General features: G+C 47.0%; 2 protein-coding genes and 1 long non-coding RNA gene across 3 annotated transcripts; 2 read left to right on the plus strand and 1 right to left on the minus strand.

Moving 5' to 3' along the window:
* The first annotated feature begins 280 nt into the window (after positions 1 to 280).
* Positions 281 to 2589, plus strand: LOC132886346 (zinc transporter ZIP1-like). The gene is made up of 4 exons (XM_060920904.1): positions 281 to 586; positions 793 to 1194; positions 1322 to 1443; positions 1569 to 2589. Exons 2-4 carry the CDS (start codon positions 1065 to 1067, stop codon positions 2166 to 2168), a joined length of 852 nt encoding a protein of 283 aa, XP_060776887.1. The 5' UTR covers positions 281 to 586; positions 793 to 1064; the 3' UTR covers positions 2169 to 2589.
* Positions 2590 to 2819: 230 nt separating this feature from the next.
* LOC132886347 (uncharacterized) lies at positions 2820 to 7589 on the minus strand. Its single transcript, XM_060920905.1, has 4 exons — positions 7411 to 7589; positions 7132 to 7261; positions 3171 to 3279; positions 2820 to 3070 (listed from the first exon to the last, which is right to left on the minus strand). The coding sequence occupies exons 1-4, from the start codon at positions 7484 to 7486 to the stop codon at positions 2945 to 2947; spliced, it is 441 nt and encodes a 146-aa protein (XP_060776888.1). The 5' UTR covers positions 7487 to 7589; the 3' UTR covers positions 2820 to 2944.
* Positions 7590 to 10271: 2682 nt separating this feature from the next.
* Positions 10272 to 11675, plus strand: LOC132886348 (uncharacterized). The gene is made up of 3 exons (XR_009654682.1): positions 10272 to 10400; positions 10646 to 10954; positions 11528 to 11675. It is a non-coding gene; the product is annotated as an uncharacterized LOC132886348 (long non-coding RNA).
* Positions 11676 to 15512: the final 3837 nt, after the last annotated feature.

Below are 15512 nucleotides of genomic sequence, written 5' to 3' on the forward strand. Positions count from 1 at the left end.
GACGTTACTCTGGGATATGTAGTTCTCCCACACTGACTACAGAAGGACTGCAAAGAGCTCCGTGTGCTCAGACTGTCGATATAAAACTTAAATTTAATCAAGCGATGATAATGATGATAAAGGTCCGGTCGTATTTTGGCGTCTAAAAGCTTGTGCGCATGCTCATTGCAGACTGCAGATTTTTTTGAGCGAGTCTGAACTTCTAGCCAATGAGAACGCAGGGGGGCGTGGCTTGTCCGGACTCGGGCAAGTTGACTCACACTTTCCCGCTCGCGGAGGAAACGACACGCAGCGGCTCAGTCCCGAATCACTGCCCGTGCGCTTCGCTCGCGCGCTCTGTGAGCTGCCGGAGTGCTCCCTCCCGAGGGCCCTCGCTGCTCGGCGCGCAGGGATTCGGAGCGCAGCCTGCTGAGTGCGGAGCCGCGCGGAGCTTCACTCGCTCACACACACAGTTCCGCTTGTTCACCTCCTCCAGGCGCCGCAGCTCAGGGAGAACAGCACACACAGCACAGCACACACTGCACTGCACAGCCTGGGGTTTATCCGCTGGACACCGGAAATCACACACACGGCTGCTTTTCCTGAGGTTCGTGTTTTTATTGGGGATGAGATGAAATTAAATGTGGATTTTATTCAGTATAAACAAGTGCAAGCGGATTGAGGTGATTTGTTAGAGAGGAGAGGAGTTCTAACTGCACTATAACCTGTTATAACATCTGCTCCAGATGTGCTTCATTTCTCTCACACCCGCCCCCTCTGTGTGTGTGTGTGTGTGTGTGTGTGTGTGTCCAGGTTGTGTGGAGTCTCACCTCATGATGTTTGGTTCTCCCTGAAGTGTGTGTGGATTTGTTTGTTCCTGGGTGTTTACACTCTCGACACTCCGGATCATTTTTAAACTGAATCTTTTTTTTTCTTTTTGCTTGCATGTGCTGAAGTGAACTTTTTAGAAACATTTTTTTGTTCTGCTGATTTTCTTTAAAGACGCTTTTTCAGTCCATATTTGGATCCTGAGTCATTCCAGTCTTTTAGCTGTGTGTGTGTGTGTGTGTGTGTGTGTGTGAGAGATGATGTCTGTGGGTAATGGTGTGGGATCAGAGCTGGTGTGTGTGTTGGTGTATGTGGTGTGTGTGTTGGTGTGTGGGTTTGGCGCACTCGGGACACTGAGAATGACGGGGAGAGGCGGAACACAGTCAGGTAATCTCTCTCTCTCTCTCTCTCTCTCTCACACACACAGAGTGTATATGTTTATATTCTGATATTAATATGAATGGTGAGGAGTGGTGGATTAATGTGTGTGTGTGTGTGTGTGTGTGTGTGTTAGACACCCGTCTCTCCTCTCTCAGCTGTCTCTCTGCAGGTGTACTTTTAGCCTCATGTCTGTTGGACGTGACCCCAAATTTCCTGACAGAGATGAGAGAGACATTTGCTGAGCTCGGCGTGACGGTCAGTAAAACCCCACAATGCACCAGTGCACCCTCTCCAGGACACGAATCCCCCTGTGCACACTGTGTGGAGAGATCTTATTGATGATATTGATGCTGATGGCTGCGTCCCCTCTGTCCCCTCAGCTGCGCTTCCCCGTGCCGGAGTTCATGCTGGCGGTGGGGTTCCTGTTCCTGCTGGTGATGGAGTCTCTGATTCTGACTCTGAGAGACGAGTGCGAGCGACAGCACGGACAGAAAGAAGGACGAGAGGAGAAGGAAGCTCTGCTCCTGTGTTCGCCGACGCCCCGTCCCGATCCCACCCTGTCCCCCATCCGTTACTTCGTGCTGGTCCTGTCCCTCTGTCTCTTCTCCACGTTCCAGAGTTTCTCGGTGGGGGTGGTTCGGCTGCGCCCCGATCTCCTCCTGCGCACTTCGCTCATCACCTGCAGCCTGGTCTTCCTGCTCGCTCAGAGTCAAATGAGACGCTCCGTGGTGTCCATCTGCCTGGTGGCGCTGTCCTCGGCGTTCCCGCTCAGCCTCGTCCTGCATCACACACACACACGCAGCCCCTTACGCCTGGCTTGCTCCACGCTCGAGGGTCTGAGTGTCGGGAGCTTCACCTACGTCGTCTTCATGGATGTGATTCCGCGAGCGATGAGCGCGAGCGAGCACCGCATCGGGAGAGTCACGCTCATCCTCATGGGCTTCAGTGTGCTAACCGCCGCACTGCTCCTCAGGACATGAACACACACACACACACACACGTAGGGCTGTGTTCTCAACTGCACACTCCTATTCCAGTATGATATCTACACAACATGTTACCGAGCAACCATCGCGTTTCACTCTGACAACTAAAGCTTGACCAGTTACCATGACAGTTGGTTCTGTTCCAAATCACCATCAGCAGTGTGCACAAATAGTACACCATCAGAAGTACACTACATTCCCTCAGAATCTGTGGTTTGGGATATAAACACACACACACATGACAAATTAGTGACCTGTGAAGTGCGCCCCTGTGTGACCTGGAGCCGTGCGAGTGCGCACTCCTGAGTGTCCATGTCGGACTTCCTGTTTGTCCTTCAGGTGAATGTTTGTTTCTGATGTGAACATTGTGTCTGTACGCTGTAACGTTTGACATTAAAGCAGAGATATTTTATCAGCTCTCACTCTGTTCTCTCTTCTTGTCTGCTACATAGGGCACTCGATTCTGTAGTGTGCACTTCATCTGCACCGCATCATCATGTGTCATTAAAGGGGCCGTGTGCAGAATTTGCACTGCTGGGTGAACTGTATAAAGTCCCCGCCCCCCATCCCCGCCCATGTCTATGAAGCCCCGCCTCCTCATGGAGGTAATTATAAGTGTGTGTGAGAGAGACTTTAGACACACAGTAAAACTCGAGGCTGTTTTTATTTCCTGTTTTTTTGTGAAAACAGCTGCAGTGTTGAAGCAATGAGCGATGAGAAAGATTAAAGCGAAAGTTTGCGTGTTGCGCAGTGTGTGCTGCAGTGTGTGTTTAATCTTCCATCATCCTCTTGGCACCGTGGTGGCAGTTATTGAACAGCAGACTGTAATCAGTTCCTCCCGCTCTCACGAAATCCGACACCGTCTTACTGCCTTGGAAGTTTTTCGTCTCCTCGACCTGTGAAAAATCTGTCAGTCACTCTGAATCGAGGATAAATAGATAAATATTTTAAACAGTCGTCATGTTTACAGTGTGGAGATGATCCAGAGCTTCTTACCCGCCACTTCTTGCTCATGTGTTCTGCCTTCACCACCACCGTCTGAGATGAAAGACCGAAACCGTCTCCTTTATGCACGAGCCACTTCGTACCGTCATCCAGAGTCACTCTGAAATCATCACGCACACCTCAGTTTAACCATCTTTAAAGCACGCGCACACAAACATACCTGCCGAGATCAGCTCCTCCCATGGCCATCTCAGTTGAAAACCTGTGGGGTGAGCTGAAGAGGAGAGTGATCGGAGAGGACCCAGGACTCTGCATGATTTAGAGAGACTGTGCAAAGAGGAATGGCCGAATATCCCTCTCTCTGTATTCTCCCATCTTGTGAAATGTTATAGAAGATTAAGTGCTGTCTTGTTGGCAAAAGGGAGTTGTACAAAGTATTAACATCAGGGGTGCCAATAATTGTGGCACACGAGTTCATGTAAAATAATTATTTCTCAATATGGGATTTTTCTCCCACTGAATAAATGCACTTGAATTAAAGGTTGGATTTTTCTCTTTTTTTGCGCCGTTGTCCTATATTATTTTATTTTAAAAATTAATTTATTAGAAGCCTAAGAACATATCTTAACGAGGGGTGCCAATAATTGTGGAGGGCGTTGTGTATATATAAAATTTACCTTCACGCCTACGGCGCTCAAACTCGTCTCCCTCCGAGCTGCTTGCAGAGAGAATCTCCCTCTTGGCGATTTCCCAAGTTTATATGGTCTGATTTATATGAGAAATTTGGTCTTCATTGGTGTTTAAATTTACAGACAATACGAACTAATGTAAACAATCGGCTTCAACTCGGATAAATCTGAATTGGAAATGTTTAGCTCACTTTAGCTTCTGCAAACGCACAACTCTACTAAAAGATTGATAAACGAGGCTCAGCGTCCCCAACATTGAAACCTGAAAGCTTTAGAAACTCTAATGCCGCTTTTCCACTACAAACGCGGCTGAGCCGTGCCGAGTCGAGCTGAGTCGAGCTGAGCGGGGCTGTTGGAGTTGCATTTTGACTACAACCGCGCTGAACCGTGCTGGCTGGAAGTGGGTGGACACATTGGGTGGAGTTAGCGAAAGTGGGTGGACGTCAGGTGATGTCGTTAAGCAGCGCAAACAGTGACATCAGTGAGCTTTTAAGCGGTAGTCTCACGACCCGGATAGTAAACAATAAACATGGAGGACATGGAGTCGTTAGTGTTGCTGGTCTTGGTGCTGTGGCTTGTTGTCACCGACAACGCCAACAGACACTGGCAAGAGCGTATAGATGAGGCGAGGCGCATAAGGCTTCAGAAATTCTCGTAATTCTTCTTCTTCCGGGTTTACGGTGTTTACAGATCCCAGCGTGCTCGCGGGGCGTGTGTGGGCATGTGAGGACACTCCTCCTCACCAATCAGTGCACAGGGGAGTGTCTGCTCACGCCCCCAGCCTCACTCGGCTCGCTTTGGCTCGCTTCAGCCCCACTCCAAAACGGTGCGAGTTTTAGGGGCTAAGCAGGGCTGAAGCGAGCCGAGTTGTGCTGTTTTTTGGTAGTCGAAACGCGAGCCGTGTCGGGCTGAAGTGAGCTGAAGCGAGCTGAAAAAGGGTAGTGGAAAAGGGCCATAACAGACCTTTACTGTTTAACAGCACTGTTTTGGGATTTTGCTGAGTTTACCTTCAACTGTCTGATATTTTTTCAAAGTAATGAACTGTGTAGCAGGAAAATCACCGCGTTTTCTAAATGCACTCCTGAAAATTACTCATTAACTCAGGGAATTAAATCTGATATTTGTTGTCATGTTAATCATTAATGTACATGAAAGAAAAAGGCTTAAAAGTTATAACTTGTTTGAGTGAAAATAAGCACTAAAATGCACTAGAATGCAGGATTTTGCGCGTTATGTTATTGAAATATTTTTGGGTGACGTTGCCCCCCCCCATCTTAGTTTGACTTTCAAAAGTTCAGGTTTTTTTCTCTGCTCCACTTTCATCTCTAATAAAGTTAAAGCCGAGCAGGCGAGAAATGCAGAGAAATGCAGAGAAATACAGACGCAAAAAAACAAACAAAATGGTAGAGTGTCGCGGGTTTTCTCGTTCTCTTGCGCGTATCATTAATAGCGCCGTCTGTAGGCTTTATCAGTAACTGCTCAGACACTGGGTTAGGGTCTGTAGGCTTTATCAGTAACTGCTCAGACACTGGGTTAGGGTCCGTAGGCTTTATCAGTAACTGCTCAGACACTGGGTTAGGGTCCGTAGGCTTTATCAGTAACTGCTCAGACACTGGGTTAGGGTCCGTAGGCTTTATCAGTAACTGCTCAGACACTGGGTTAGGGTCCGTAGGCTTTATCAGTAACTGCTCAGACACTGGGTTAGGGTCCGTAGGCTTTATCAGTAACTGCTCAGACACTGGGTTAGGGTCCGTAGGCTTTATCAGTAACTGCTCAGACACTGGGTTAGGGTCCGTAGGCTTTATCAGTAACTGCTCAGGCACTGGGTTAGGGTCCGTAGGCTTTATCAGTAACTGCTCAGGCACTGGGTTAGGGTCCGTAGGCTTTATCAGTAACTGCTCAGGGTGGCCCAGTGTGACCCTGCGGCGGACCGAATTCCGCTCCATTCATCTGCGCGCGCATGTCTCCGGCATTCACGCCAATCCCCCCGTTACGCTGATCGGTGGACCGACCAGGGAATCGCTATACACCGCGGGGTCCGGGCCGGGGCAGCGCTTTAAAATCCCCGAGGTCCGTGATGCACAAAGCGCGCGCTGAAAACTTTTGGCCATATTTAAATGAGAGGGTGAATTACACATCACACAAGAGATCTATTCCTGAAATTACTTTTAATGGTGTTTGAACTGAATATCATCAGTTTTGAAAAAAAAAAATCATGTATGTGGCAAGAGTAAGAATAATTTAAGCGTGTTTAATGGTTTGATCTGGCCCAAGCAATGAGGACAAAAGATCCCCGAACCATGCAGCCTATGGAACTCAGATACATTAACAACCTGGCATCCGTTACACCGACACACACAAAACATTCTGGGAAAAAAATCAGTCTACACCACCATGTTTTAGGCAAAGTTATCCAAGGCAAACATAAGTTGAAACTTTCCCCTCTATTGCTTTGGCTTATCGAATGATTTATTTTTAAAATCACAAACAAGGCAGGCTACAACTGCGCTGCTTCCAAAATGTAAATTGAACAGCTTGATGAAAGTGCGCTGATGGTTCCCATGGAAACCCCGTGTCTCCTGCACTGTGTTCCTCCCCGAGTCGCACGCTCATTCGTTTTTGTGTTCTTGGTCTCAGAGCCGCACGAAACACACACAGAAGACAGAATCAGCATTTAACATAATTAACAATGCACTTTTTACGGAGATGTTTTAATGTTATTCTTTATTTTTTTATCCAGTTGAATATTTAGCCTACAAATATTCAGCTCTTAAAAATGACCGCGGTCCGGACCGCGGGGGGCTCAGAGCTGGCTGCGGCCATGGCGGGGTACACACTGAGTCCACCCATACAATGTCAGACACGAAAAGCGGAAAGTTAACTATTAATTTTCATCAACATAAACGGATCAAGTTATATATTTTAACTAATCATGAGAAGTAAGGGCGGGCGGGAGATTTTTATGTTGTCAGCAGGAGGTCGGGAGGATTTTCTAAATGTTCCGTAAAGCGGGAGATCTCCCGCCCATGGTGGGAGAGTTGGAGCCTCTGCAGCTATGATATAAGAAAATTCTACAACCCAGAAACAGATGGGCACTCCGCTTTTAGGCAGTGCCTAAATCGATATATTATTAATTATTTAATCAACTCTTATTGAATTTTATTTATTTATTTATTCTTCTGAAACACTTTAAAAGATAAAACATTAATCTCTGCAACAGAATCATAAAATTACTTCAACAATAAAAACTGGAATAATCACAAAAAATATTTATGACGTATAGATGTGAGGTGTGTGTTTATATCGTGAGTGTGTTTATTTACCTGACTCCGGAGTGACTCAAGAATCTCAGGCCCTTGAGTGGGCGTGTCAAACGCTCAGCCTCATAAACCTTCGAGTTGTAGAGCTTTGTCAGGTCCGACTTCTTTGAGATGTCATAATTATACGAGTTTCCTTTATTGGACAAAAAAAAAATATCAGTATCCTATAATCTGTATCATGTTTTATTTTAATCTCTTTAATAATTTGTTTAGATTTTATACAAAATCTCCAGTATTTATGTTAAAATTCTTCGTATGTTAGTGAAGGTGTTCTAAATGTACCGGAGTCCCAGGAGCCTTCAGAGCCGATCAGCACCGTCATGAAGACAAACACCGTGAGGGAGTGAGAGAAGATCATGTCTCAGTCTCTGTGGAGCTGCTGCTGAAGATCAGAAGTGTGATTCTGTGAGTGCTCCTGAACACCAGACTCTGAGTTTCAATGCTGAACCTGACGGAGAGCTGAGAAGAAAAACAGAGTTACACAATTCCAGAAACTCCTCCAGGGCCGTGTTCCAATCCTCACTTTAACCCTGTAGAGGTCCAGAACTTGTTCAGATCAGACTCACACTGCAATCTATATGATCTATATTTATATATATTGTTTTTCTTAATTTTTTAATCTATATTATCTATATTTATCTATATATATATATATATATATTTTTTTTTTTTTCTTAATTTTTTGTATGTAATCTTTATCTGTTTTTTTTTTTACAAGTAAGGTGAGAGAGAAGCAGCATTTTGATTCTCCTCCATGTCCTGGATATTGAGTGGCTGGACAATGAAGAATCTCGGAGTCTGTGATCTGAACCCCAGTGCATTGACTCAGTCGGTCAGAAGCTGAGTGTGTGTTTGTTGCCATTTCTCGAAAACTCCAAACAGCACAGAAACACAACACTGCTGCAAAATACACACCATAAATCCACAGGACAGCAACACAAACACATCATGACTGAACCACATGGAAAATGAATTCCGAATCATTTAGAATCGTTACTGAATCAGAGACACTTTAATACAAATCACTGAAATAAACTCAGCGCTTTTATTATGAATTATTAAGACTGAGAGTAAAACAAGTCCAAACTTCTCTGTGTGGGGAATTTCAGGGTGATGAAATCAACAGCAGCCATGGAAAAAGAGTTTCATGGGTGTGTTCTGAATCTGGCACAATATTTCAACATCACAGAGTAACACACACACATCCCCAATACACACACACACACACACTTGAATACTTTTATTTGAACCCACTATTAAAAATTAACATATACAGGATTCAAATATGATCAAGGTTTACATCAAGGGTATAGAAAGCATGGCCTACGCCACACTGCAAGGCTGCCGATTACAGCTGATATCGAGCAGAACTTCACCAGTTGTTTAGATTTTACTCTGGAAAGCCCTGCCAGTCTGAACCCACTCACTGTTAGTTTATGAACGTGCCCCAGACTACCAAATATCAGGACGGTGAGTGTGCAGGAATAGCCAAGGCTGGTAATAGCTGCAAGTAGGGACTGATATTTGGCCATTTTGTCATAAAAGGCCATGTCCATATGCATCATAAACACATCCTACTTCAACTACTACTGCCTGCTTTCTGTCCATGTCCTGAAGTACACTGTCAGGGGCAGGGCCGTTGACAGCTTTGGCTGGGCCCGGGACAAAATAATCTGAGTGGGCCCCCCCCCCAAATAATCTGAGTGCCCCCACACACACACACACATACGTGTGCACGCACATCGCCACACAGCAACCACCCACACCCAACCCCTCTTTTCACAGTCTCCATTCACTCCAACCCTTAAATAACAGGTATTCCAAGCCCATTATAACAGTCAACCATTTTATTTCAACATATTTACAGTTTGAACATTTCCTTAGTCTGCAACTATTCAGGTGCGAAATGCAATGCGCCGGACTTTTGCTGTGGCAAAGTCGTCAATATGAATGGCGCGTCGCGCGTGCTGGGGTTACATTACGGGGCTGGAAAAAAGTTATCTGTGTCTTACCTGGCTAAGCTGCCCCACTGCCTTCACCACCTGCTGCATCATCTGAATCTTTTCTAAAATATCTATGCAGTGAGCCAGGCCCGGCACCATGGGCGGGCCTTAGGGGGCCGTGCCCGCCCTGCTGGAACCCAGAGCAGAGACTTTTTTTTTCATAGGAGACAGGTCACTGAAGAAATCGTCCATAGAAATGAATGGGGACAGTTCGTAACGGCAGCAAACATTCTAATCAACCGTCTCTGACGGCAGTACGGGTCTGCAAATATCCCGCCTGTTCCGCTGCCAACAACCAATCATATGTCGATCTGAACCAACAGCTTTCCAATCATCTTGCAGCTTCGTGCTCCGCTGTCCCTCTCCTGCTGTTATAGAAGTACTGCGCCTGCGCAGTGTCAAAATAATCCACGAGAAAAGTGGATTTTAAAGCTTTTTCTGAGTCATGAGAACCAACCTAACACTCAAGTATAATCAACTTTTCATGGCGATTTCAATCATATGCTCTTCGCGACCGTTAGTTTTCACAGAGTCCAGTATTGATATCTCCCCATTCATGTTCAGAGGGTCTGGTCTCACTAATCCGAAAAAGATGCCTGAAAGTGGCCGGCGAGTGACCGCACTTGGCCTGATAGGAGCCCGTCACAGCTGCTTCTTCTTTGTTTTTTTTCCCCCTCAAAAAAAAAAGTAAACTACAAGTCAAAGTTTTTCAGTATAACAATAATAAAGAAAAATGTGCTCAATTTAAAATGTATTGAAACTATTCGAAATCGGCTGATCGGTTCATTCATTATCATAGGCGGTTTTAAACGGGGGCCGGGGGGGCCAGTGCCCCTGTAAAATTGCTCCTGGCCCCTGTTGTGGCCCCTGTGCTGAACAGGTAACAAGATTTATTAATTTTGACGTGCGCTGGCTCGAAGATCGGAACTGACATGACGGAGTGTTCTACACGCACACTGTTACCTGCACCAGAAAGACCAGCAGCAGCGCGAATTGCACTGTAAAAAAAAATATTTGTTGTTTTAACTTAAAAAAGTTAGTGCAAGGGCTGCCTTAAAATTTTGAGTTCACTGGAATGCACATAGTAAGTTAAATTGTTGTGAACTTACTATATTAATTTTCAGTGAACTCAAAATTTTAAGGCAGCCCTTAAGGCAACCCTTGCACTAACTTTAAGTTAAAACAACAAATATTTTTTTTACAGTGTGTAAACTTCGGACGTGAGAGATTGCAGCCCTGCAAGGACTAGGCTACTGCAAAGAGGCGAAGGTAAGGAAAATTATTCAATTTCGTAACGTCAGTGTTTGCACATATCCGTGTTTTACTGTTGTTGTTCACTACAATAATACATCCGTTTTATTGCGCTTTCTTAAAAGTGCGTTGCACAGCAATAAGTAGCCTAACTTAATATTTTTGGGAAATGGGTAAAATAACCGACAGTGTTTAACCTTCTTGTAAAACTTGAATGGCCTTTTGATATGTAGAGGCTACATTCCTCTCCGTTTACTTTTTAGTATAGACCTACTGTAGGCTATCATCATGGAAAGAAGCAAGAAGGAGATTATGTCCTTTTTTGTCCCTGTTGGCAAAAAGCAACATAGAGAGAGTAAGGAAGATGAAGATTATGAAAGAGGAGAGAGAGCCAGAGGTGGAGAGAGAGCCAGAGGTGGTGGTTGGAGAGGTGGAAAGTGAGGCATCTGAAAGGCAATCTGAGAGTGAGGATGAAGACATTCAGGATCAGATTGAGGGACAGAATGAGGGACAACCCAACGAGTCATTGGGACAACCAGATTCACCATGCATATCAAGTACAGCACCATCAGGTTTGTGATGTTGAATAAATGTATGTGTGTGAGCAGTGTTGACCTACAATTCATATAGCCTACCCTGAAAGTGTGAAGTCTGAATAATAATTAATAAATCTCATCATCTCTAGCCGCTTTATCCTTCTACAGGGTCGCAGGCGAGCTGGATCCTATCCCAGCTGACTACGGGTGAAAGGCAGGGTTCACCCTGGACAAGTCGCCAGGTCATCACAGGGCTGACACATAGACACAGACAACCATTCACACTCACATTCACACCTACGCTCAATTTAGAGTCACCAGTTAACCTAACCTGCATGTCTTTGGACTGTGGGGGAAACCGGAGCACCCGGAGGAAACCCACGCGGACACGGGGAGAACATGCAAACTCCACACAGAAAGGCCCTCGCCGGCCCCGGGGCTCGAACCCGGACCTTCTTGCTGTGAGGCGACAGCACTAACCACTACACCACCATGCCGCCAATTAATAAATATAAAATACAAATAATAGATATAATAATAAATGAATAATGATAAATAAATGTTGTTCTAAGTCGCACTCTCATATTTACTGTATTCATCTTTCTCCAGATATCAGAAAGTGCTTGGACGACACTCCAGTGCAGCCACATCTGAAGAAAAGGTTCATTGTATGCAAAAATAGAAATCTTATTTTACAAAAAAGAGAAACATGGTTTTAAGATTTATTGAGCACAATTTATTTTATGTTTAGGCTATTGAGACAGAATGTTTATCTCATTGTATTTATGCTCAATGTATTTTGTTTTGGTTTTAAATAAACTAAACAAAACATTTTGAACGCTTAAATATTGCCATGCTTTGCCCATATGTGCCCCCCTGAAAAAACACTGGCCCCACCTCGGCCCCCCTAGTAATTTTGGTCTAGAACCGCCACAGTTCATTGTGATCCGGGTTAAACGGAAATTGTGTAGCTTAAACTTGCAATGTAGTTATAGACTGTTATTATCTTCAGAGTTGTAGATATTACTTTTACAATTTAATTTTTCAATAAACCAGCTCCATTTTGCGGCATACTATCTTTTCCGTGAGTACAGAAACACTAGTAATAATTTCTGGATCATTGCTATAAACGTGGACTAATATTTCTTGGGAACCAATGGGTTAATGTCATGGAATGAACCAACCGACCAATCGCATTTTTCCTTCAGATGGTATCTGGGTAAATCAGCAGCTGTCTCAGCCAATCACATTTTATTGCTGGACGGGATCATATCACGACATCTTCCGGTCGATACCCGAAATCAGCTTTGTGCGTTGTGAGGCCAGCGGAGCAAAAAAAAACTTTTAATATGCTGAGCAATGTTTGATACATTTTGGAAAGTTGTTTTGGTTGCTTTATAGGTTTCTTAGAATATTTAACTCGTCACGTCTGTGCTGCTCTCCTGGGTTGCTAGAAACAGTTGTGTTGCCCTGGCTTGGCGTGTAAAATGTGTGCCCCCCCCCCAAAGCAATTCAAGGCCCGTCCGTCAGTCCGTGTGTGGCGCCGGGTCTGCAGTGAGCCCCTGAGGCTCTTGGCTTCTTCAGCTCTTTTTCTCTTTTCTTTTCTTTTCTTTTCTTTTCTTTGCTCCTGACTTGTGCTTGTTGGCAAACGGGCTCGCGCGCTTATTGTCGAAGCGTTATGATGGAATAGTGCCGTGTTATTTGGCGCCTTAATCAAAGACCAAACCATTTCTGCATTAGGGGTGGTAGGTGGGTTCTTGAATCTATTTTCGAAGACAATAAAGGCAAAAGAACCAGAAATCATTCATTGAATGCAAATATAGCACATTTTTCTCCCCCAAATCAACACATTTTGAAATGAAACAGAATGATTAATGGCATCTTCATGAGGGACCAGTTCTGGGCCCCCCCTCATGCCTGGGCCCGGGACAAAATACCCGGTTGTCCCCCCCTGTCGACGGCCCTGATCAGGGGTGTTGGGGATGTTACCAAACACATCCTCAGTGCTGCTGAACCACTCCGCCATCAAGCGGGAATGTCTGTGCATATTAAATATATATGTGTTAAATATCCGAGACGGATCACCTCCGCTACAGTAACGACGGCAGTTAGAGCGGGTGCGGGGGTGAAGTTTTTAATTTGCCAAAATTCGGTACAGAGCTGAGACTCACACCGCTCTGCTCCCCGGGCATGCGCGCGCACACACACACACACACACACACATAAATCTCCAATACACACACATCTCCAATGCACACACACACACCAGCTTGAGCAGTGTCACTGTGTACCTCATCAGAATCTGATCTCAGACACGTGCAGAAGAAACGCATGATTCGGACGCTTTCTCATCATCACACCCGGGAGGGAATAAACTGTGATTAAACAAACAGACAGACAGACAGACAGACAGACAGACTGGTGGGTTTGAGCCCTGGGGCGAGTAAATGTGAAGCAGTTCCAACTTGAATTTATCAGAAAATCTGGAGTATAAAAATGTGTTTATTTTCAAGACGACAAATAATTGTCAGACTTGTTGTGATTTTGGTAAAATGATGAACCTTCACCGAGTACCGTCTGGTGTCGAAGCCCCTGACTGGCCACCGTGTGGCGCTCCTGCCCCGAGGCTGGGGCGGGGCGGGGCGGGGCGGGGCGGGGATGAGAGTCTGTGGTTTGATCAGGGCTTGGGGGAAATACAGCAGCTCAGGAAATGAAAAGCTGAAAGTCTGATCTCTCGTCTCATTTTCATCTTTTTATCTTAAAACACGAACATCTTCAGTGTAAAGAAAACACAACAGAACTGTTCTGGTGTTCCGTTACTTTCAGAGGAGACCGTGTGTGTAACGCTGAGAACTAAAAAGCTGATTTAATGAAGACGAAAGTCACAGGTGGAAACAACAGCCGTGTGAGGTGTTCCAGTGTAACCTGCTGATTGTGATGTTCAGCGTGAGGACGCACTGACTGATCTGGAACCCACAGCCTTCAGGTCATCATGAGTCAGAGAGCAGAGGGCTGTGCGGGACAGGATTTTCAGTCCCGCTCCCGCATTGTGCAGCCCCGCTCCCACGTGCTCCCGCATTGTGCAGTCCCGCTCCCGCATTGTGCAGTCCCGCTCCCGCGTGCTCCCGCATTGTGCAGTCCCGCTCCCGCATTGTGCAGTCCCACTCCCGCATTGTGCAGTCCCACTCCCGCGTGCTCCCGCATTGTGCAGTCCCGCTCCCGCATTGTGCAGTCCCACTCCCGCGTGCTCCCGCATTGTGCAGTCCCGCTCCCGCATTGTGCAGTCCCACTCCCGCGTGCTCCCGCATTGTGCAGTCCCGCTCCCGCGTGCTCCCGCATTGTGCAGTCCCGCTCCCGCATTGTGCAGCCCCACTCCCGCATTGTGCAGCCCCGCTCCCGCATTGTGCAGCCCCGCTCCCGCATTGTGCAGTCCCACTCCCGCGCGCTCCCGCATTATGCAGTCCCGCTCCCGCATTGTGCAGCCCCGCTCCCACATTGTGCAGCCCCACTCCCGCGTGCTCCCGCATTGTGCAGTCCCGCTCCCGCATTGTGCAGTCCCACTCCCGCGCGCTCCCGCATTATGCAGTCCCGCTCCCGCATTGTGCAGCCCCGCTCCCGCGCACTCCCGCATTATGCAGTCCCGCTCCCGCATTATGCAGCCCCGCTCCCGCGCGCTCCCGCATTGTGCAGCCCCGCTCCCGCATTGTGCAGCCCCGCTCCCGCGCGCTCCCGCATTGTGCAGTCCCGCTCCCGCGTGCTCCCGCATTATGCAGCCCTGCTCCCGCATTGTGCAGCCCCGCTCCCGCATTATGCAGCCCCGCTCCCGCGCGCTCCCGCATTGTGCAGTCCCGCTCCCGCATTGTGCAGCCCCGCTCCCGCGCGCTCCCGCATTGTGCAGTCCCGCTCCCGCGTGCTCCCGCATTATGCAGCCCTGCTCCCGCATTGTGCAGCCCCGCTCCCGCATTATGCAGCCCCGCTCCCGCGCGCTCCCGCATTATGCAGCCCTGCTCCCGCATTGTGCAGTCCTGCTCCCGCGTGCTCCCGCATTATGCAGCCCTGCTCCCGCATTGTGCAGCCCCGCTCCCGCATTGTGCAGCCCCGCTCCCGCGCGCTCCCGCATTGTGCAGTCCCGCTCCCGCCCGCAAATCCCGCATGATGCAGACGTTCGCGTTATTTCTCACTAAAGTTCTTGTCCTTGGCTTGGGGAATTAAACATGCTGAGCTCTCCGCTGCCAGGCGGCTTTACAGAGATACCCAACACACCGACCAACATCTACAGTGGATATTAACAATATTGTACATTGCACGTAGCTTATATGTCACTCCTCACATTTACATTCTAGGAAATACAAGTCGGCCTATAAGAAATGAATATAATTTAAAGACAGCGTGATGGTGCCTCTTTTTAAAGCAGCACTTCCTTCTGAAGCACTGTGAGCTTCACTAGAGGAGCTCTGCTCTTCTGCCATGATCGGAGATCTCAAACACGGAAGAGCGGAAAGGAATCGGAAACGTACGCGAGATTAGACCACATCCGCAAATTTAGGCATCTTAAAATGTTTTTATTAATGCCAAATAAAATATCCAGCACAAA

This window comes from Neoarius graeffei, chromosome 5 (genome assembly GCF_027579695.1).
Source record: "Neoarius graeffei isolate fNeoGra1 chromosome 5, fNeoGra1.pri, whole genome shotgun sequence".
Classification (NCBI taxonomy): domain Eukaryota; kingdom Metazoa; phylum Chordata; class Actinopteri; order Siluriformes; family Ariidae; genus Neoarius; species Neoarius graeffei.